The following is a 23,494-nucleotide window of genomic DNA, read 5'->3' as shown; positions in this document are numbered from 1 at the left end:
CCGGGGAGGCTCGGCCGAAAGCGGCTGGAGCCGAGCACGCCTTCCACCCAGCGATTGTTCCGCTGCCGCCAGCATGGCCTGGCTGGCAGCGGAAAATGTAACGGAGCCCACGGGGGATTCGCCTTCCTCCCACCCGCAGCCGAGACTGATTGTGGGCTCCTTCGCAACCTCGGAGAGCTTCCGGGGCAGGGAGGAAAGCGAATGCCACGGGGCTCGGCTCGGCTCCCCCCCTTACCAGCCCCGCCGCGGAAGGCTCCATTCTGTTCCCTGCCGGCCCGATTGAGCGGCCGGCGGTCTCCATTCAGGGAACAGAATAAAAAAAAATTTTTTTTAAAAAAAAATTTTTTTTTTTAAAAAATTTTTTTTTTAAAATAATATTTTAATATTTTATTTTTTAAATAATATTTTTCGAAAAACCGCGTTGCAGCGTTTCGCGCTAATCGAGAACGCGCAAGTCGAGGGACCACTGTATTGTGTTTAAGTTTCGTGCTTGTATAAGCTTTGTGCTTTTATCTATATTGTATTTTGCTTTGTGCTCTAAATCTTGTAATTGCTCAGTGCATATTATTCTGTATTTGCTACATGCTTATTCTGGATTGTTTATATTTTGTTTATATGTAAATAATACTTATTTAACTAAGTCTGTGTCTTGGCCTTATCACACATCCACGCTCTGTTAAACTTCTCTGCTAGGTATTGTCGAAGGTTTCACAGCTTAGCTAACCGAGACAAGCCAACAATCTTCCTTCCTCCTATCAGGGCTTGGTCCACTTATCTTTTCAGTAGATCTCAGCCCATCAGGTGTGTGGCCTTCCTACACAGAGGGCACATTCTGTTGTCCTGGAAGCAGGCACTATTTTGGGAGCAGCAGCAATGAACTCTGTTCGGTCCCAAAATGACCTCCTTCTGGGATGGCACATGACTTCTATACTGTATGAGAAGGTTGGTGTGTGTGTGTGTGTGTGTGTCCGCTAGTCCTCCCTTCCAAAGGCAAACTCCTCAAAGTCTGCAGGGACCCAGTGAGGCAGGAAGCAGCCCCAAAGCCTGCAGGCAGCTTTCAAGAGTTCAGGGAGTGGAGGAGGACCAGGGAAGACCACATCTGAGCTGAGGAGGTGCTGCTGCGTAGGTGTGGCTTGCGCTAGGCTTTCCTGGGCCTCCCCTAACTCCCGATGCACTCCATGCTCTGCTTAACAACCGCAACGGGACAGCCGGGATTGTGGTGGATAAGCGTAGTGGATCACATGGGCACTTCGCTTAATAACCACCACGACTTATGATCATTATGGGCAGGCTCCATTATGGTTGTAAGTTAAAGACCACCTATACTGTATTAATCCTTACTGCCTATGCAGACCATTCTCCCCAAAACGTATAACCATGGTTGATTACATATTGCTCTCTCCAGCAGGAACAGGAAAAAGAAGGGGGAAAAAAATAACAAAAGAAATGGGAGTAAGAGGATTGATTCACATACACAAACACGGTACAAAGACATGGTGGGAGAGATACAGAGGTAAGGAAGAGTTAACAGGACTGGAAAGAAAAGCCATGTTTTAGTGTTCTAAGAGTTAAAGCCACCAGCATCTCCAGCTAATTATCAGGCTTCTCTTTTCAAAGCATCAATCACAGCTCCCCCAGGTTCACAGGTTTTGAAAAAAAAAGAACAAACTTTCTAATCTGCAAAGGTATTACATGTCTCCGATTCCAGCCCCCATTTCTTCCCCCTTGGGGAAAAATAAAGAATATGAGGAAATACTTTTGTTACTTTGATATGTCTAGAAAGTCTTACATTTTTATTCACTACGCATGTAATTCTACTTTGGAGTCTGAAACTTAAGGCGAGGGAAACTTGCTCCTTGCAGCAGAGGCATTCAATTTTGGCAGGTTTGCACTTCTAAGATGACTGAATTGTTAAAGCTTCCAGAATAAGCACCCCCCAAATATGGTTCCATCCAGTGGAGTTCATTGGAATAGTGAAGAACCTGACAACAAGTATTTGCTCAGGAAATACAGCATTAATATTTCAATGTGATCAAAGTCCAAGAAGTGACACTGGTTTGCCTACAAACTATAGAAAAAGCTTTGTTTATGACTGAGCAGACTGCCTAGGTTCAAATCCTGGTAAGGGCATGGCTAACTGATGAGAGCTAAATAGCTTGGAATAGATCTATACTAGTCTCCCTTCCTTTTCATTATCAGCAAAAATATGTTATACATACATACATCTACCTAAGACCACAGTACTGTAAGTAATCTCACATTTTAACATGGAAGTGATAATAAAAACAACAAAGAATGGTTTTATTGGTTTGGCAGCACCAGATTGTTGTTCCTCTGGTGGGGGTTGAATCTACCTCTAGCTATGTTTTTTTTAAGTGGCTGTCACTCTGTCATCCATCCTTTAGTTGAAAGTTTTTCACCTTCCTAAGCCTTATATTTTGTTCAGCCTTGGGGTGATAAACTTCATAAAGATCTGGTTGTCTTTGTCCCTTGATACAAATATGCAAATAAGACAAAGAACCAAAGCATGTAGCCCATGTACCAAAGGGAGGCAGAAGGTAGAACATGATTTACTAAACCAAGAATAATTTATTATTAATCTACTTATTTCCAATCTGTCATAAATCATATTGCTAAGATGAAGAAAACTGAGGTAGGGGATTAAGAAGAGATTTCTGTACATGAAAAGACTCTATTTCCTTAATCTCCGGTACTAAAAATAAGTTTCTGGGCTCAAATACTAAAGTCTAATTTTGTGTTTTCTGTCAAGCACTGACTGATGGATTTTAAGGTTCTCGTAAAAGTAAATAAGAAAGTCATTTGCCATCAGTCTGCATTCTGTCTATCCTGTCATGCACAGTTTTTATGAACTAGGAGGAAGCATTTATAGAAATCAACGACAAAAAACATTTTTCATAATGGGGGCGAGAGAGATATGTAATTTTATGAGAGCTCACCTAATCCAGAAATAATTAATAACTTGGAATAGGGAAATGCTTCTTACAGTGCAGACAAGGCAAATTAAATTACATTTCAATATAACTCTCTAATAATGCTTTTTGTCAAATTTGTAATTATCCTCTCAGAATCTGTCCATTACATTTTAAGAGCCATGGATGGCCTTGGGCTAACTACTGCTTTTACCAATAGTCTGATGAACAAGTTTTCTATTTACTTTCATCTTCCCAGATATAATAGTAACAAATGGATAAGTGTAAGTGTTTTTTTGTCTAAAATATTTTGTGTCAATTTGAGCTAATGTGTTGGGTAATCGAGAATATGATCCAGTCCAACTGCAGGTCAAGTCTTTAAATTTTGCTTTGAAATTAATTAACAACTACAAAGAAATAAAAAATTACGGTGAAGTGCAAAGATATCTAAAGTTTAAGAATTTATTTGCATAAAATGTATTATACTTAAGTATTTGAGTAAACAAGTGGGTTTGGGGGTTTTGTTTGGGTGGTAGTGGTATCAATTTTCAAGGCATAATACATCCTATTCCCAATGGGCTGTAAAAATTAATGTCAAAAAGGGCTATTAGAGCATTAAGTACTCCAAACCCATCGGGCTGATATTTATAAAGTTGTCATTCATAGGTATTGGCTATACTTTGTGGAAGAAAGCTAGATTGAAAAAAAACTTTTACATTGCTTAACACTTACAGTAAATGACTTTTCTCAAGGACTGGCTTTTCAGTTACCCTCATCTTTAAACTTTTGGGCTAAGGTAAACAAGTCAAATCCATAATCTTTGTGCATGTTTGCTTACTTAAGAAATGAATTAAAAATTTGTTCATCAGCTTAAGTGGTTTTGAACACTTTACAGTCATTTCTAAATTCAGAGATTTGTTCAGAGATGTGTTATTTACTTTAAAACCCTACACTGAAATTACATGAGTGTTTACACTGTAAAAGAGTGATAACTATTCTATTATAAATATTCATAACTGTCATTTCTCAGTGCTTTCTCAGTGTATTTCTTTCTTTCTTTCTTTCCACAACATAGAAATAAACTTGAGATAATTCACTGAAAGAATTTCGCAATGGGCTCAGAATAAAATAATGCTTCAAAGAAGGCATAGTTTATTTCCCACAACGCCCGTGTGGCATCCAGATTTAATTATTACTGTACCTCAATCAGTTTGTTGGCATGTTCACGGAAAACCTGTGCATATTCCTTAACTTCTTTCTCATTCCCATTTTTAGCAGCTTCAATCAAAACTAGGAGTGGCACATTTGTTTCCAGAAAAGAATCTGAAACATGGTCCATAACTGCTTTACGGAGCTAAGAAGAGAAATCAAAACAAAATTAAGTTGTTCAACAAGGCAAAATGCTATTTTCAACTTCTGCTTTACTAAAATATACTTTTAACAGTGATCCTTCTATTAAACATACGCGGGCTTTCATGGAGAATAATTATTTCAATGTAGGAGAGATTTGTTTTTGAAATCTTGAAAAATTACTTAATTACCATAGTTTTGGAGTAAAAGATGCACCTTTGTTTTGCTAGGAAGTTATCTTCTGCCTTTTTTTCAGCCCTAATGGAGGTACAATCTTCCCTTTGCCTGCTTTTCTTATTATTTCTCTCTCTGAAGAGAGAAATGAATTGTTTTAGAAACTGTTTTTTATCCCCCAACCAGGGGATAAAAGCATGCGCGCATAAAACCAGCAAATGAATGTGCTGAAGCCGACCAAACTAAGGACTAGCAGATGAAAACTGGTAGGCAGATTATTTTTTCCATATTTTCCTCCCAAAAAACTAAGGTGCATCTTATACTCTGATGTGTCATACTCCGAATAACATGGTACTTTCAGAAGGTCAACACACAGGTTCAGTATCTTGGTGTGGCCAAGGACAGAGATATAAAACTGCCTTAACTAATGACTCGAATGATTTTATATGGTTTTTTTTTAAAAAAAGAATTCATTCATTGTTATAATAGGGAATGGTAATCTATACCGATCCCTAAAGAATCTGTCTAGGGCTGAACAAGTGATCAAGAATAGCTATCCATTCACTGCCTTGTGTTCTATCTTATACACATCAGAATTCACTAAAGAGATTCTAGACTAGATTAGATTCTAGATGTCTATTTCCTTGTTGGCTGTGCATTAATGTTTCCTGAGTTGAGGAAAGAAAGTGTCTAATCTTGACTTGAAGGTTGACTCAGCCTTCCATCCGTTAGAGGTGGGCAAAATGTGGATTCAGATGATTGGGGACAATAGGCTGACTCTGAAAAACAGCTTAGAGAGGGCTGTAAAAAGCACCACGAACTGGTATATACAGTAAATATTATTGTTATTGCTATAATCCCCTCTCCAAAGAATCCATAAAGACTGCTGCTAACAGTTGTGGAGAAAAGTCCTAGGTTCTCCTGCCTAGTTTATGGCTAATATATATAATTATGCTCTCTGGGGTAGAGAAGGCCGAGATTTATTGGCAGCATTGACTTTCTCAAGTTTTGTCCTGTCACTGGGCTGAATGGAAGAGAAAAAAAATATTATGCTCGTGAACATGACAGAATGAAGAAAGAATCATACTCTAACTTTAAGGTTAGTTTGCCCAGTTTTAATAAAATCCAAGCATTTTTAATTTTCTGTAATTGACAGATCTGAAAAAAAATTGCTAGAATAAATGGTATGTACATAGCAGACTACATGAACATTTAATACATAGTTAATACCAAACCTGTCTACGCAAATCTCTGGTCTTTTTTGTCATTTTGTCTATTGCCAAGTTGAGGGCATCACTTCTTTCTTTGCGTCCAGCCTAGAAAATCAAATAAAACAGAATTAGGTTGAAATACTATAATTATATATTAGTTCAAGTCTAAATTCCATTGACTTTTCCACTCATTTAGTATCAATGGCAAACTGAAATCAACAGAGGTCTTGCATATCAAAACAGTAGTACTGTATATAGGAAAAGGCAGTTGAAAAACCAAGAAGAGTCGTAATATTACAAAATCTGGGATAGGGTCTATATTTGGTTGAATAGAAGAAATTCTCAATGAATCCAATATTATATAAATTTACTATTCTGAAATGTATATAAATAGAGATACGAAGTAGGTGTTTTCTTTCCTTTGAAATGATCTAATTAACAAAAGTTTTCTTTTCTTATTATGGAGACTTCTATTTTGAGTGGAGCGATTGCAGCTCCTTTTTTGTGATGTGTTTTGCTTTGTATTTTTATATATGTTTGTTTTGTCTCTGAAAATAACAAAATATATTTAAAAAATTTTTTCTAAAAGGATAAGTGTTTATGGACAGATCTAGAAACTAGAGTACAAAATTTGTATTACATATCTGATAATGCACATGGTTTAGATTTTATATTTGGCTTCCTTAGTGGCACTTTATAGGCTTATTAGGAATGGATTGTAGCAATGTTCCTAACCAGCTGTCTGAGTCAATTGCTATATATTGTTTTCATTTTGCACAACATCCAGGAAGCTGCTATATAGTCACTTGTGGAACAATATCTTGGTTAGATTCAAGAATGAGGCTGGTTTATTGTTGAAAAGAAATGTTGCCATGGGTCATGATGGGTCCTTTAATATGCCCTATTTGCCTAATGCATATGATGGACAGACTTTAAAATATGCACAACCATGTAGTATAGGACACAGGACTGTCTTAACGCATGGACCCGATGGGCACTTGCCCATGGGCCCCATACTAATCTGTGTTGACACTTCAATGCACCTTGTAACATATAAATACAACAACATATTTATTAAATTTTATTTCATTTTTAAAATTAATACTAACATGCAAATATAGGTTTAATTTTTTTCAACCGTTTTCATTTTTATTCCTGTGAGTAAAGTTGTTGTAAGGGCCCCAGTATACTGCTTTGCCTGGGGACCTATAATCCTGTTAAGAGGGCCCTGATAGGGCACATGGAAGAGATTAATTCTCAGGCACAATCCTTTAATCTAGTGGAAAATATAATTTTTCCTATTATAACACATCTTAGAAGATAAACTTTAGAGATGTGTCATTTTCAAGTGTCTTCAGCATAAAGCATATATTTATTTTACTTACTCTATGTGTAAAATCACTGCTGTGGGGTATATACGTAATGGTACCAAATATATATAATTACGTTCAACAATTTTTGTTGAGTATACTTAGAGCTGCACACTTACTCCCTATAGATTTCTAGATTTATTAGGAGTATTGGGCTCACCAGTTACATTGAGGGAGATGTTGAGAGGAGGCTTAGAATTCTTGAACTACAGAAAGCAGTGCAGGTGTTTTCACGCTGAATATTGCCAGCCCCAGAGACATTTAGTCATTAAATAGTTAACTGTGTGTGCTTTATTAAGTTCCTCCTATTATGATGTAATATCCTGCCACATCTAACACTACTTCCTTCTTCTTCATCCTAAAATCTCCATTCTTATTTCTATCCACCATCATGTAAAGACGTATTTGTTATGTTGTCCACCGAGACATGTTTTATTTTCTACTTCTATAATAAAAGAAATCTTGTTTTGAACAAATGACTAAACAGCTTCCATCCATCACCTCCGCGGTAATTAAAGTTCAAACGGACTTTAATCATTTTCACTATCGCGACAGGTATGACCTCCTGCCCCCCAAATCCCCAAAACCTTTTGACCAATCCCAAGAGAAAATGCAATCAAGTCTGGCGAGATTCTTGTAACATAGGTGACTAACAATAAAACCTCGGCTTGAGACTATCCACGAATGATTCTGGTTATTTGCACCCGATGCTAAAGGTGGCTTGTACATTTCATTCTGATGTAATATGGTAGTTTAGTTTCAGCACAATTAACCATAATGGGCTATTCAATCAATTGTAGTTAAACAAAGCATAACTTAGAACAATATAAGAATCCAGATGCAAAATTAGTTGAATTAAAAGAAACCTGAATAAAGATGCACCTCTTAATTACATGGACAGATTGTTCTAACTCCCAGGAAAACGAATAATCTTGTTTGATTAAACAGCCCCTAGGGATCTTTTTCTGATTAGTTCCACCTGTTTAGAAGTGGTCATCTCTTGCAGAATATGAGTCATGCTTTTATTTAACTGTTTCTGTCCCCAGTTATTCCTTAACCTCCATGTGGCCAACAGCTCGTGCTGGTTTACAAATTTGGCATCTGTCTATAACATGACAACCTTTGTGACATTATAACAGTGTAGAGAAGAAGATGCATGAATCTAAGATTATGTGTCCACATACACAAGTGCAAAAAATAAAGGAAAATAAAAGGTATCATATTTCTCAATAAAAACATTCAGTAGTAGCAAAACACAAGGCCCGCTTTGGTACAGGTGGCAGTATTGTACTAGAAAAACATCTGTTGAATTTCACTAACTAAGCTAGCAGGCTATGCCTATGACTGGATATAAGGCTAGTTGTTTTTATTTAAAATATTTTGAAAAGAAAAACATGACAAACATTAGTATCTTCGAGAGCTTTTAAGTAAAAAGGCAGGATAAAAATAAACCAACACGGATAACAACATTCTACAGGAAATGAAACATTCCGATACAACAGAAGATGAAAGAATAACATGTACCATAAATACAGTAACTCTAGCCAACCCAGATTATGTTAAAATGAAAACATGCATGCGGCAATCAATACAAATTCCGTCCTTACATCCTTGCATCCAATGCAAGTACAAAGTTGTAGGTTTGGCATCAAGTCTGTTTTGTTGTACCCTTTACAAGTATCTCCAATTCTTGTGGATAATGGGATAAGGAAACTGTAGCTATGGTGGGCAACAAGTAATGTATTTACGCTGCCATGATACATTGTGCTAATACGTTATATACGTATCGCCATCAGAAATTCAAACTTAATCCTAATCAATCTGAATGCTACATTGCCTGGATATCCTATGATAGGCAAGCTTGGTTTTTAATCTAAGGCAAGCACATTACTGCATGTCTAACTCAGGGTTTCCGAAATAGGCATCCTCTAGCTGACTCCATGTTTTTCTGCTTAAGAGTTATTGACTATGTGTCACAAACAATAAATTGTGCTTTGAAAGGATTGAATCTCATAAAATGAAGGCAAATTCCAATAGCTGGATTCAAACCAATGATCTGCTTCCAATAAGTCTATACACCTATTTGCTGGAATAAAATAATTCATGTATTATAAATGAAAAGTTTACACTTCTAGCATAAGGGGAAATATATTTGAGCTAAGATTTAAACCTGTATACCTGTATACAGTGTTCCCTCGATTTTCGCGGGTTCAAACTTCGCGGAAAATCTATACCACAGCTTTTTAAAAATATTAATTAAAAAATACTTTGCGGGTTTTTTCCCTATACCACGGTTTTTCCCACCCGATGACATCATATGTCATCGCCAAACTTTCGTCTGCCTTTAATAAATATGTTTTTTAATAAACTTTAATAAATAAACATGGTGAGTAATAATCTGAATGGTTGCTAAGGGGATGGAAAATTGCAATTTAGGGGTTTAAAGTGTTAAGGGAAGGCTTGTGACACTGTTCATAGCCAAAAATAGTGTATTTACTTCCGCATCTCTACTTCGCGGAAATTCAACTTTCGCGGGCGGTCTCGGAACGTATCCCCCGTGAAAAGCGAGGGAACACTGTATAGTAAAATGTTTTTATTGTATCACTTTGACCTATGATATATATTTTAATGATGTGAACAGAGTCTAAGGTAGTTGATGGGTAGTCTAGAAATATAATAAAGAAATGAACATACAACTGGAGAAACCACTCCTGTTTTTATACATGTTCTCTTTGAATATATTACAATGTATAATAATTCTTCTGGTTTTACCTAAGCTAAACTATAGTATTATCCATCTTGGACAAAGTTTCTTTGAATTTTAATGTCAACTGTTTAAAATTGGAAGCCAAATGACTTGGCACTTATCTTGCAAATCATTTATAATCTGAATTCCCAGGCCTACAAATGCTAGCTATGTGCAATATGAACCTCATTTTCTTTACTTATTCATTATTATCATTGCGTTGAAATATTTCTCTTTAAACTTTTAAGATTTCCCATTCGTCAATTGCCTTTGCAAATACCCGGCTAGTTAGTTCTACTTTTCTTCCTTGGCTCTTTCTAAGATCTGATCAGTTAACTAACAGTAGCCAAATGGCTTACTCCACTATCATAAGGGCATCAGGCAATTGCAAGAAAAGATTGAGGTACCAGCAATATGCTTATGACACCCAGTTATATATCTCCATCCCATATTACTTCAGTGAAGCAATGGATATGATGTGCCAGTGCTTGGAGGCTGTGACAGTCTGGATGGGAGTTAACAGGCTCAGACTTAACACTGACAAGACTGAGTGGCTGTAGGTATTGCCTCCGAAAGATTATATTGATCATCCATCTTTGGTTCGTGGGGGGGGGGGGGATGACCCTCTGAGAACTAGTTTGCAATTTGAGTATCCTCCTAGACTCACAGCTAAGATTGGACCAACGTCTGACAGCTGTAGTTAGGGGGACCTTTGCACAGATTCACCTAGTGTACCAATTGTGACCAGATGTGGATTTGGAGGCTCTTCTCATGGTCACTCATGCCCTGATCACCTCATAGTTAGATTATTGCAACATGCTTCACATGGGGCTACCCCTGAAGAGTGTTCGGAGACTACAGCTGGTCCAGAATGCAGCTGCGAAAGCTGTTGTGGGTGCACCTAGGTACACCCACATCACATCTATTCTCCACAGACTGCACTGGCTCCAGATTGATCTCCGGGCGCATTTCAAGGTGTTGATCATTACCTTTAAAGCACTGAAGGGCTACCAAAATTTTTACTACCACACTGTGGGTGTGGCTTATGCAGGACACCCTGAATTTTCTTTCAATATCTTTTAGTGCAAATTGGGTTCTCTGGGGTGGAGCTCCATTTTCACTACCCCACTATATTTCTCCCCCACCCCCGGTCTGGGCAGTAGCCCACCCCTGCTTTAAAGCCATACATGGCTTAGGGCCAGATTATCTTTGAGACTGCTTTCTACCGGTAACCAATAAGGGCCCACAGAGTTGGTCTTCTCCAGGTCCTGTCAGCTAAACAGTGTCGGCTGGTGGGTCTGTGGGGGAGGGTCTTCTCTGTGGCTGTTCCGACTTTCTGGAACTAGCTACCTCCTGAGATCCAGACTACCCCCACCGTACTGGCCTTCCAGAAAGCTGTAAAGACCTGGCTTTTCCAGCAAACCTGGGGCCATTGATCTGATGGTGTAACATCGGGATCCAGCCATAAATGGTATGTATGTTTTTTAAACTACTACCGGAACTTTAAAACTATTGTTTAGGAAGAATCCCCACCTCGAGGCTCGACTACTATAATGCTCTCTACATGGGGCTACCTTTGAAAAGTGTTCGGAAACTTCAGATCGTGCAGAATGCAGCTGTGAGAGCTATCATGGGCTTTCCTAAATACGCCCATGTCACACCAACACTCTGCAGTCTGCATTGGTTGCCGATCAGTTTCCGGTCACAATTCAAAGTGTTGGTTATGACCTATAAAGCCCTTCATGGCACCGGACCAGAATATCTCCGGGACCGCTTTCTGCCGCACGAATCCCAGCGACCAGTTAGGTCCCACAGAGTTGGCCTTCTCCAGGTCCCATCAACTAAACAATGTCGTTTGGCGGGACCCAGGGGAAGAGCCTTCTCTGTGGCGGCCCCGACCCTTTGGAACCAACTCCCCCCAGATATCAGAGTTGCCCCCACCCTCCTAGCCTTTCGTAAGCTCCTTAAAACCCACCTCTGTCGTCAGGCATGGGGGAATTGACATTTTCCCTCCCCCTAGGCTTATAAAATTTATGTATGCTAGTATGTATGATTGGTTTCTAAATTGGGGTTTTTAAAATTAACTTAAATATTAGATTTGTTTACATTGTATTATTATTGCTGTGAGCCGCCCCGAGTCTGCGGAGAGGGGCGGCATACAAATCTGATTAATAAATAAATAATAAATAAAAATAAAAATTATAATATACAGTGATCCCCCGATTATCGCGAGGGTTCCGTTCCAAGACCCCTCGCGATAATCGATTTCTCGCGATGTAGCGGTGTGGAAGTAAAAACACCATCTGAGCATGCGCGCCCCTTTTTCCATGGCCGCGCATGCGCAGATGGTGTTTTTACTTCCGCACCTGGGAAGACCCAGCAGCTGAGGAGCCACCTGCCTGCCCGCTTGTCCGCCGCTTTTCCGCTTGTCCGCCGCTCTGGGAGTTGAAGACCCAGGGAAGGTTCCTTCGGCCGCCCACCAGCTGATCTGCTCGGCAGCGCAGTAGCAGCGAGGAGCCGAAGATGGGGTTTCCCCGTTGCCCATGCAAAGGGGAAACCCCATCTTCGGCTCCTCGCTGCTACTGCGCTGCCGAGCAGATCAGCTGGTGGGCGGCCGAAGGAACCTTCCCTGGGTGCCACCCGCCGCTCGAGAGCAAGAGGGGGAGAGATAGAGAAAGAGAGAGAAGGAAAGAAAGAGATGAGAGAGGGAGGAAGAGAGTGTGAGAGAGGAAGAAGCAAGATAGAGAAAGAGAGAGAGAAAGAAAGATGAGAAAGGAAGGGAGTGACGTCATCGGGTGGAAAAATCGCGATATAGCGTTTCGCAAAGATCGAGATCGCGAAACTCGGGGGATCACTGTAGTGACAAACTAGAGAGGTATGGATTTTCATATTATTAAAGAAGAAAAATGGAATTAATACTGTACATAATTGGAGATACATATATATAAAGATCTATGACTAGAAAGAGAAATAACTTGATGAAAATATGTAAACTGGAATGTCACATCTATCCATGTCTTTTTGTTTTTTATGATTGCTTTTTAATTGTTTTGTTAATAAAAAAACTTTTTAAAAAATGACAGGTTACTTTACCAGTTAAAAAAATATAGCTGTGACAGAATAATATTCAAAATATAAAGTGTGAGATTAGGTCCTATTAGCATTAATTCTTATTAACTGAGAATTATGTTTCAATATTGCCAAATCTGGATAAAACTCTATTACCATTTCCAAATCAAATATTTACTAGGTTATTTACATTATTTGAACTGATAACTGCAAAGCCAATCATGGAGTTAAATACTACCATGTTTCCCTGAAAACGAGACCCTGTCTTATATTTTTTAAACCCTGAAATAAGCGCTTGGTCTTATTGCCCTGCACTCAAAAGCCCAACTAGGTTTATTATCAGGGTCTTATTTTACCACCTCTGGCTCAGTGGCTTCAGTTCAATTTAAGAAGTAAAAGAGCTACATATTTAATAATTAAAGAATATTATTATTATTATTATTAGATTTGTATGCCGCCCCTCTCCGAAGACTTGGGGCAGCTCACAGAATAGATACAAGATGGCACTGTCCTGTACATTTCCAGGGATTCAATCATTTAGAATGGAATCCACGTTGAGTATGTATTGAGTATCTATAAATATTTCTAAATTCTGTCTGAACTACCCAGATGAAGAATCATCAAAGCCCAGTGCAATTGATTTTCACACACAACTTTACAATTTTAAAAACCTTGCCTTTTTAATATAAATATACAAGTATTCCCTTCAAAAAAATGTATAAGTGAATGCTACTAATTTCTAAAGTGCTATATCATGTGTGAGTTTTTTCTGTTAAGTTGTTTTGGGGATAAAGTGTGTGTGTGTTTGTAATGCTCTTATGTACCATCTTTACAGTTTTCATACAGAACACCAACACAAATATTAAATCACAAAAATCAAAATCGGTACACCTTAACATTGTAATAATAATAATAAGCATGTAATGTTTAGACTCTTTCAAAACCATTCCTATCTTCTGGATATCAGCTGAAGAATTCTTACTTTTTTTCCTCTTAGTGGTAGTCTAATCTCACAATTGAGAGTTTGCACTATAGTGCTCTAAACTGCAAAAGCTTCTGGAAAACCCAAACAAAAAGGAACGTCACAGGGTGACGTCAGCCTATATACAGTTGTGTGGTAGCAGCACATAGGCAAATGCATTCTGTACCTTAGCCCTGAAAGCTTTTCAGCAAATGCGTTCAAGCGACTACAGAAGCTTCTCTCAGTGATAAGCTACCCATCTGCCATCAACAAGTTAAGAGTAAAAAAGCCATAGCTGTGGAAAGCGTTTGCAATTAAGCAGCTGTACAGTATAAGAAAACCTGCCAATCAACTCAGCACCGATTCAGGAATTAACAAATCTGCCACTGGAAATCAAGGTCATGAATTCAAAGGAATATATTGGAAATGGGATGTGAAGCCTTTTTATTTACTCCAAAATCAAAGAAGAGCAAAGAGAGCAAATGATTTAAAGGCTGTCAACGTTAGAGCTTTTTACAGACTCACTGTGTTGAGTCTAAAACTACGACTGAATGCAACCTCCAACGTACTCAAAAGAATGGGTAAGTTTGCATTATTTGACTTGCTTTATAAGGTGCAGTTAATCTAGCTTTTGAAAAGCACGTTTAGGAATCAGTACTTTTTAAAGACTGGGAAACTGCTTATCGTGGGAAACTGCTTATCGGTAATTTCAGTAACTTAGATATCTCTACCAAGATTTTTAAAAAAATAAGAATTAAAGCTCCAAAACATTTTAATGCATGCCATTATTTGCAGCAATCTTTCTCCTGTTGTTCTAAGCATACATCTGATAAGAATATCCTATTTTTGTTGTTTCCCTGAATTATATTCTGCAGGCTTACATTTCAAGTGGCCATTAGGGGCTCCTATGCTGGCAGCAGTATATGCAATGAGTATTGTTTTTAAAATGCTGCCTGCCTTGGGCACGGCTTGTCCACCAAAATGCCGTTGTGAGAAGCTGCTCTTTTACTGTGACTCTCAGGGGTTTCACTCAGTGCCAAACACTACTGACAAGGGCTGTCTAGGTTTGTCATTGAGGCACAATTTTATTATGGAACTTGAAGGAGATCAGTTTGCAAGCTTCAGTCAACTTACCTGGCTTCATTTAGACCATAATCAAATTGACACAGTAAGAGACGACGCTTTTCAAGGACTATATAAACTCAAGGAATTAATTTTAAGTTCAAACAAAATATCCTATTTACCAAACACAACTTTCAGCCAGCTGCTTAACCTGCAACATCTGGATCTCTCTTTCAATCAATTATCTGCTTTGAATCCTGAATTGTTGTATGGCCTTCGTAAACTGCAAACCCTGAGTTTACGTTCCAATTCTCTGAGGACTATCCCAGTCCGTCTGTTTTCAGACTGCCGTAGCTTGGATTTTTTGGATTTGAGCACAAACCGCTTGCGAAGTTTGGCGCGCAATGGATTTGCAGGATTAACCAAACTAAGGGAGCTTCACCTAGAGCACAACCAACTGACAAAAATTAACTTTGCTCACTTCCTTCGGCTAAGCAATCTGCACATGCTCTTCTTGCAGGGGAATAAAATTAGCAACCTGACCTGTGGGATGGAATGGACCTGGAGCACTTTAGAAAAGCTAGACTTGTCTGGAAATGATATCAAAGCCATTGATACGACAGTGTTTGAAATAATGCCTAATCTTAAAATCCTCCTGATGGATAACAACAAGCTAACCACTCTGGAGTCCAAGGTTTTATATTCACTTAAAGCCCTAACGACTGTGGGTCTCTCCGGCAACCCCTGGGAATGCAGCCCCAAAATATGTGCACTAGCCACATGGCTCAGTCGCTTCCAAGGTCGGTGGGAATACTCCATCCTTTGTCATACCCCAAACCATACCCAGGGAGAGGATATTCTAGATGCGGTTTACGGTTTTCAGCTTTGCTGGAATTTATCGACTGTTGTTACGCCTATTGCTACATCTCACAGAGCTCCAACAACTGAATATACAAAGCGAATAAGCTCCTCAAATTTCCATGTGGGAGATAAAGAAATTCCAACCACCACAGGAGTACCCTTCACCACAGAAGAGCAAATGCCTGAACCAAACAATGTCATCTTCACCCAGCAGGTAATTACAGGAACAATGGCTTTATTATTTTCTTTCTTTTTTATCATTTTTGTAGTGTTCATCTCCAGGAAGTGCTGTCCTCCCACATTAAGGAAAATTAGGCAGTGTTCAATGATTCAAAGCCACAGGCAACTACGATCTCAAACACGGCTGCATATGTCAAATATGTCAGACCAAGGACCATATAATGAATATGAACCTGCCCACGAAGGACCTTTCATCATCATTAATGGCTATGGACAATGCAAATGTCAGCAGTTACCCTATAAAGAATGTGAAGTGTAATATCTACAGGTAATCAAAGAACACAAAGGAGATAAACTTATTTTAAATTGCAGGGATCTGATAACATTTTTTTAAAAAACTCAAATACTGAGAAAGCCTAGATTTTTCTAAGCAACTTGTTTTGAGTGATGCAGTAGTATTTCAGGGTGTTTTCTTTTTAAATAAACCCACAATATTTTCAGTGTTTAAATAACAGTGTTGGCATTACATTTGCATTCCTGATGTGTGGAATCTAAATATGCTCAGCCCAAAATATGTATATTGTTTCATGTTATGTAATTATATGTGTATTTTTTTTATTTTTTTTACTCCCAAGCCTCCAGATATAATTTAGAAAAATAATTTGGATGAAAATATTGTTGGGTATCTATTTAATGGACTTAAGGGGGAATATTTTACCAAATGATGCATTGTAATTACTAAATTTTACCAACATTTCAGCCGGTTCAGTGTTTCATGAAGTAAATGCAGAAAACAAAAAAAAGCAAAAAGATAATTTCCTTAAATGATTGTTCTGTCTTGTGATCTACAGTACAAAAGTGCAGAAGAAATTACTACAGCATGAAATTTTAGTACTGTTTTAACTCCATAGTAAGAATTCAGAATTCTAAATGTGTAGCAAATTCAGAATATAGCTACTGCCACCTCTGAATAAAGATCACATTCATTACTTCAAAATATTAACCTGCTATAGCTATTCAGTAGCATTTAGTGTGGTCTCCAAATATTAGATGAGCTTCAACTTTTGTTAAATCGGTCCTGACTTTATGCCAAGGAGCAACATATAAAGAAATGAACACTAAGGATTTTTTAAAAGCAAAAAAGCCCTCTTTTTTTTTTACTCAAGAAGCCTAACTGATTACTTAATACCAGAAAACTAGTTTCTATATTCATTACTATTCCTCTGGCACCGAATTATTCTCATAGAATGAAGTCTCAATTACCATAAATTCCAACACTGGATAATTTAAACACCAATCCAATATTCAAGGAGAGGGCTCTACTGATTGCAATATAATTAATTAATTTAATTACATTCATAGAAAGAGTAAGAACTTTTAAAACTCAGATTGGTATTTTTTTTTTGTGGAGAAAGATTATAGTGTCATTTAAAATAGGACAAAATTTCTCTGAAAAGCAAATAATCAGTTCTTGGATCTTAAAAATTCTAGATTTAGTGTGTATGAAACTTACTTTACTACACATTTGTGTAGTTTAAATGTAATAAAATTAAGAAATTATTTAGTACCTCTCTCAAATCATGAACACATAATCAAAGGTATAATATTTTGAAGAAAATGTACATCTGTAGATCTAACCATCATGCCAAGTTCAACAATGACATTTGCTAATGGGGAAAAGAAATATTGATGCTTGGATTCTTTAAATCAGTATATAACGTTGTATATTGTACTATGCTGCAAGGTTTTCAAACAAACCATCATTTTTCTGATGCGTGTGCTATATAAACATCCTTGAATAAATATTGCAAAGGTTTGAACAGGGTGAAAAGGATGGAAATTTCAGACTTTAAAGCCAATGCATCAAATTCCAGGACTTGCAAGTTTTATAATCGGCATTACTTTAGCTCAATATATTGGATTGTATTACTTAAAGCTCTATTAAGCCAAACTATTAGTGAAAAGTAGATAAAATCTACAAATCCTCTACATCATAAGCCATTGTCTTTCAGCCATATACAGCATATTCTATGCATCTGATAACTAGATTTTATCTGCATTGAAACATAATATCTATTACAAATCTATGTTCCACTTATCAATTTGGGAACTGCCTGTTTTGGTTGCTATTTCCATTTTACTAACTTAACAAGAACCTACTGTGTGTAAGCAAATTGGTTTGAAGGTGAAACGAGATGTATAAACTGCAAAGATTTGGAAGACAACTGAGTAACAATTATGTTACTGTTTACATTCGAACAGAACATTTTTCTCAGCATCTATATGATATTTATGTCTCATAAGATACTTCATCAGAATATAGCCCAACATTATTTCATCAGTGTTACTTAACTACTATATAGAATTGGCATACTCCTGACTTACTAATTGGAGTTGGCTTACAACTGGCTTACTAATTGGTCAAAACCCTTTGTTATTACTATCTCTTCTCTTCAGGGCACTTTACCTTAGTCAGGAGATGCTGCAGGAAGTACCAGCATCTAAGACATTTATTTTCTTCTATGTCAATTTGTTTTCCTTCTGAAATACTTGAAAACACCTATACAGTATAATATAATTTTCATACTTATATAAGATTTGAGAATACAATTTTTAGCCCATTACTAGTATCTCATATTATCATGCCTATATATTTGACTGTTTTAATCTAAAAAAAAAGTGCAGGACAATATTATGCATTAATTCTATAATATCAGTCATATAGGCTGCACGGTACAGTTATGTAATTACCAAAATACATCAGCTGTAGACCAATTTGGTTCTAGCTTGGTTAATTAGATTTCTCTACTTTTCCTTAGTAGTCTAAAAAGAGGGCATTTTTTAAAGTGACAAAACTAACCACTACTGATATCACATTAAGTAATGCAGCAAGTATTATTTAAGACTGTGACCGGATCCAACATTTATTTTGACACTGACAGGGTAATTAAATAAAGAGTTTGAATATATGCAAAAGCCATAGGCAAAGTATTAATATCACTCGATAGCAATTTAAACACAATTTTCAGTCCCTCCCCCCCATTATTACTTATTCATGGGAAGACGGGTATGATATATCCTTGGCAAAAAGCCAAATGCTGAATCATTAAATAAAATTTTAGGTGATATGCAAACCTGTATGAATTAATTCTAAACCGGTATTAAATTATGAGGCTATTGATCACACCCAGCCCAAGCATCATATTTTTCCCAAATGCTCCAACCAATACTCAAATACATATTTTGCCATTTTTATTTACTAGTTCTTAACAGAATGCCATATTGAATGACTTTATCTTCTATAGTTGATATTTCAACTATAGTTGAAATGACGGTTACAACAGTCCCAGAAGGAAAATAAATAATGGAACCATTACTTATTTTAGCACTGTTCAATCAGTCCCTGAACATAAATTATTTCCATTACTTCAGAAAGCAAAGGTTCCTGCAAGCAAGTTCCCGAATTAAATGTTCTCTGCTATCAATAGGAAGAACAAATTGTGATGGTTAATTATGTTTAATATCAACTTCCAGTCCAAGATCCAATACAAATTCTGAACTTTATAAGCTTTTACCTGGCATAGTACTGTACTATAAATTCATATTAATTTAATATTGCAGGACATATTGAGACATCATATAACGTAATACAAATCATGTCATCTAAATGAAAAGCAAATAATAGTCATAATCTGCACCATCGATTTCAGAGATATATGCTATACTTCTGTTTCAGTTATCATTCTATCTTCCCCCTCAAATTTGTAAATGTTGATAATATTAATAGAAAATTTAAATGATTTCTATTAGCAATATTCCAAGTGCATTTTCGATGGTGGTGGTGGGAAGTTCATAATGCAGTAAGTGCAGTGTACAAAAACATTAAAAAAAATCTATACATTATAAAACTAGAAGCTGACTCTTTCTTGGTGCCCTTTCAAAATAAGAAACTGGGAATTTGATTTTCTTTCTTGGTTATAAGTTTGTTTATATCTTTCCTTATAATAATACAGGCTATAGGAAAGTCTCTTTTTTGGAATGAGCATATTGTTTTGTTTCTAAGATACAAATATGATGCCCTTGTGTTTTGGGCATTATCAATGTCACGGTATCATGATATCAAGTAGAAATTATTTTGTTACTTATATATCAAGTAAACAGAAAATTTTATATCACAACCCTCTAGATTTTTCTTAAGGATGACATTGTAGTGGGCTGGCTTTTTTAAATTCCAAGAACATAATATTAAATTTGAATGGGAAGAAGCTCAGCATCATTAAATCAAACACTTTCACAAATTTTCATATTCTTCACATTCTCACTGGCAAATTATTTATGAGGAACCCATGTTGGGCATAACTTCTAGTTTTATATGCTAAGATTACTGTAGTTTCCTAGGCTGGTTTATAAAATGAAGAATTTTTTAAAAGCAGATTTAAATCGGGGTTTTTTTTTGGCACCTCTGAACTGGACTCTGCCAATAGACGTAAGGAAGTGTAGAGATGATTTCACTGAAATCACTACAATGACAGAGTAGAAACTGAGAGATGACTTTCCAGAATACATGTGAAAAATCTTTTTTACATCAAACACCAGATTTTCCAACATCGTCAAACCTTTCAAATGATACAAAAACAAGCAATTTTCAGTTCCTCTGCTAATATATGTGCAGTCAGCAACATAAAGCTCACATCAATTTTAATTTTTAGTTTAAGTTCTTAAATAAGGAGATATAAGCTGTTCTATGTTTAAGTTCATAAGTATGAGACTTAGCAGTCCATCAGATTGCTCTGAGACCATTCAAAGACTTACACAGAAAGCACTGATAAAAAAAATTAAAGAAAAAACCATTTTGTAAAGGGATCAAAATGGTAAACACATTATGAAGTCTCAGATTCTATTTTGTAATAACAGGTTTTTGTATTTTAAATTATTTTCATTCATTTAAGTAGACTTAAAAGATACTGTTCTGAATCCAAGGAGGAGCTAGATAATTGATCTCCTTCTGAGCTGTCTGCCACACTCTCCTCCTCCCTGTCACTCATGTCTTCTTGGTCAGAGGAGCCTTCATCAGCAGATTCCACCGGGGGCAAAACAGGCCTGCAGCATGTGGATGTCTCCCCCATATCCACAGTCCTTGGGGCAGGAGCTGGGCCAGAGCTAACCACAACAGATACTAAAATATGCAACATGTAGTTCTTAAGCCAATTTCTACCCAAGGGTCTATGTCCCTAATTGAGTTGTGCAGTTTATGCAGTTTATTGTACAGACCACAATAAGCAATAAGAACTAATTACCACATTTGAATTAAGAAGGAAATCATTTTTAATATATGGTGAGCTAAATGTACTTTAGAGATGCTTATCTAGGGATTTCAATCTAAAATTCAGAATAATTTCTGGGACAGACATATTCTTAATATTTAGTCATCCCAACGAGGAAGTGGCTTTCAATTATTATAATTGCTGAAATTTAGTCAACCTGACCTTAGAGGCTTTTGTTGTAAAAGCACAACATCAGTCTTGCCACAAAAATTATCCAGTGTTTTCTAATAAACATAGCTACTTGTTTAAAACACAAGATTTAATTCTCCCTTTTCCTTTTCTGTTCTTCACTTTTCAAATGCCTAAAATCTGCAGTATATTTTCAGAGGAGCTGGTTTTCATTCTTTTCAAGGCAGAAAAAAAAATATTTCAGTTAAAGACATATTTGAATACTTGGCTATTATTAATACTGCTCAGCATACACATTGTAGTAGTAGTGCTATTATATCGCACATTAAATAAAATCAGGAGAGGAGGTCATTCCATCAGCAGAAAGTAAACATGAATTATTTCACATTATTTCAACAAAGCAATTCTTCTCCTCCCCATAACTAGATAGGCTTGTCTGATTACAAGAGGCAGAATTGCAATTTTCTAGGTGCTGTCTTAGCTTCTTTTTTTTGCTTAGAGGTTCAAAAATAATGATTTCTTCTTTCAGTAATATTAACTTCCATTCTGAGATGTCCTTCAATTATTTTGGTTATGTGCTCTGGAAACAGGCTAACAGGAATTAGGCAAAAGCAATGTGCATGTAATTTTCTTTTTATAAAATGAGGGCAATAATTTGCTTTTTAGATACATTTTGAAATGTAACGATATTTGAATGGCCTAATTTCCTGATAGACTGGCCCATTATCAATTGAAGCTTAAAATGCCTTTGACCTTTTGTTGTCTTCTCAATGCTTAAATTCTTATTAGTGCTGGAAACCATTTCTTAGTTTATCAGCCACTGCATATTTTTGATTCTTCTAACAGAGACAAAAAACTAGAAGAGACAGAGATGCCTTGTTAATCAGAAATAGTTCCTGGCATATATGATTTTTCTTTCTGGACGCTCACAGTGGTATATAAATTCTTCCCCACCAACTTGTATCCCATAATAACTCTTTTAAGAATTTGAGAAGAAAAGATTGGTCCTGTTAATGACACAAGCTCTATGATTAAGAGTAGAACCCTGGTGTCTCTCCAGTGCAAGTTTAATGCACTGGCAGAATATCTCAGCAGAGTAGTCTAGATGTTTTCTATTTTCTGTGCTAAGTATGACAATACAGTGTTCCTTCGATTTTTGCGGGGGATGCGTTCTGAGACTGCCCGCGAAAGTCGAATTTCCGCGAAGTAGAGATGCGGAAGTAAATACACCATTTTTGGCTATGGACAGTATCACAAGCCTTCCCTTAACACTTTAAACCCCTAAATTACCATTTCCCATTCCCTTAACAACAATTTACTCACCATTATTACTGGTATTCACCATTGAATAAGACACTTAGTAATCCTAATATTTATAAACATAATTATTTATTAACAATTATTTTTTTTGTTATTTATTTGCAAAAATTATTAGTTTGGCGATGATGTATGATGTCATCGGGCAGGAAAAACCGTGGTATAGAAAAAAACCGCGAAGTATTTTTTAATTAATATTTTTTGAAAAACCATGGTATAGGCTGTTTGCGAAGTTCGAACCCGCGAAAATCGAGGCAACACTGTATTGAAACTGATTGAGTGAAGCCAGAGATTTCTGAATGGGGCACATTCTGTTTCAAAAATTATGTCCTACCTTACTAGATAGATCAGTATATTGACAATGTAGTCCTTCCCACCATCTTCTGGGCAACAAAAGACAGGGTGAGTGGCTTGGGGTTTAATTTGCAGAAGGATGCAGCTTTGGAAATTGTGCAAAGCTACTTTGAACTCAAATATACCTCTTAAACTTGGGTATACATGCATGAAAGGGCTATTTTTTCTTTAATGTAGCATTGGTTTCAGTCACTGTATGTCTAATGTTTGTGGCTAAATCAAATTAATTTTATCATATAAAATTGCTATTTGGATTTCCAAATGTTCCACAATATGCTTAAGTGCTATTTAATTAAAGTAACTATTTTTTCTATGCACTTTAAGTACTACAATGGCACAATCGACAACAAAACGAATGGCTTTATAAATTACTAGGGACTCATTGCACAGGATCTAAACAGGCCTTCTCAATCATCCTCTCCTTACTACCATACTGTAAGCCACTTTTGAAAGTAA

General features: G+C 36.8%; 2 protein-coding genes across 2 annotated transcripts in view; one reads left to right on the top strand and one right to left on the bottom strand.

Moving 5' to 3' along the window:
• Positions 1–23,494, bottom strand: part of CTNNA1 (catenin alpha 1) — an 86,336-nt gene that overhangs the window by 36,540 nt on the left and 26,302 nt on the right. Inside the window, exons 8-9 of the mRNA XM_070732702.1 lie at positions 5,690–5,770; positions 4,132–4,284 (exon numbers count right to left, since the gene is read on the bottom strand). Coding sequence (XP_070588803.1) covers positions 4,132–4,284; positions 5,690–5,770 — 234 coding nt within the window. The remainder of the gene's footprint in view (positions 1–4,131; positions 4,285–5,689; positions 5,771–23,494) is intronic.
• On the top strand, positions 14,363–19,129 carry LRRTM2 (leucine rich repeat transmembrane neuronal 2). The gene is made up of 2 exons (XM_070738314.1): positions 14,363–14,392; positions 15,115–19,129. The coding sequence occupies exons 1-2, from the start codon at positions 14,363–14,365 to the stop codon at positions 16,231–16,233; spliced, it is 1,149 nt and encodes a 382-aa protein (XP_070594415.1). The 3' UTR covers positions 16,234–19,129.

This window comes from Erythrolamprus reginae, chromosome 1 (genome assembly GCF_031021105.1).
Source record: "Erythrolamprus reginae isolate rEryReg1 chromosome 1, rEryReg1.hap1, whole genome shotgun sequence".
Classification (NCBI taxonomy): Eukaryota; Metazoa; Chordata; class Lepidosauria; order Squamata; family Dipsadidae; genus Erythrolamprus; species Erythrolamprus reginae.
This window is presented reverse-complemented; position numbering and strand designations above follow the sequence as displayed.

Excerpts from the sequence above, each read along its gene's own strand:
- LRRTM2 (XM_070738314.1), top strand. The coding sequence starts at position 14,363 with ATGCAACCTCCAACGTACTCAAAAGAATGG. Across the intron at positions 14,393-15,114 it reads CAACGTACTCAAAAGAATGG|TTATCTGCTTTGAATCCTGA; the intron begins GTAAGTTTGCAT and ends TCTTTCAATCAA.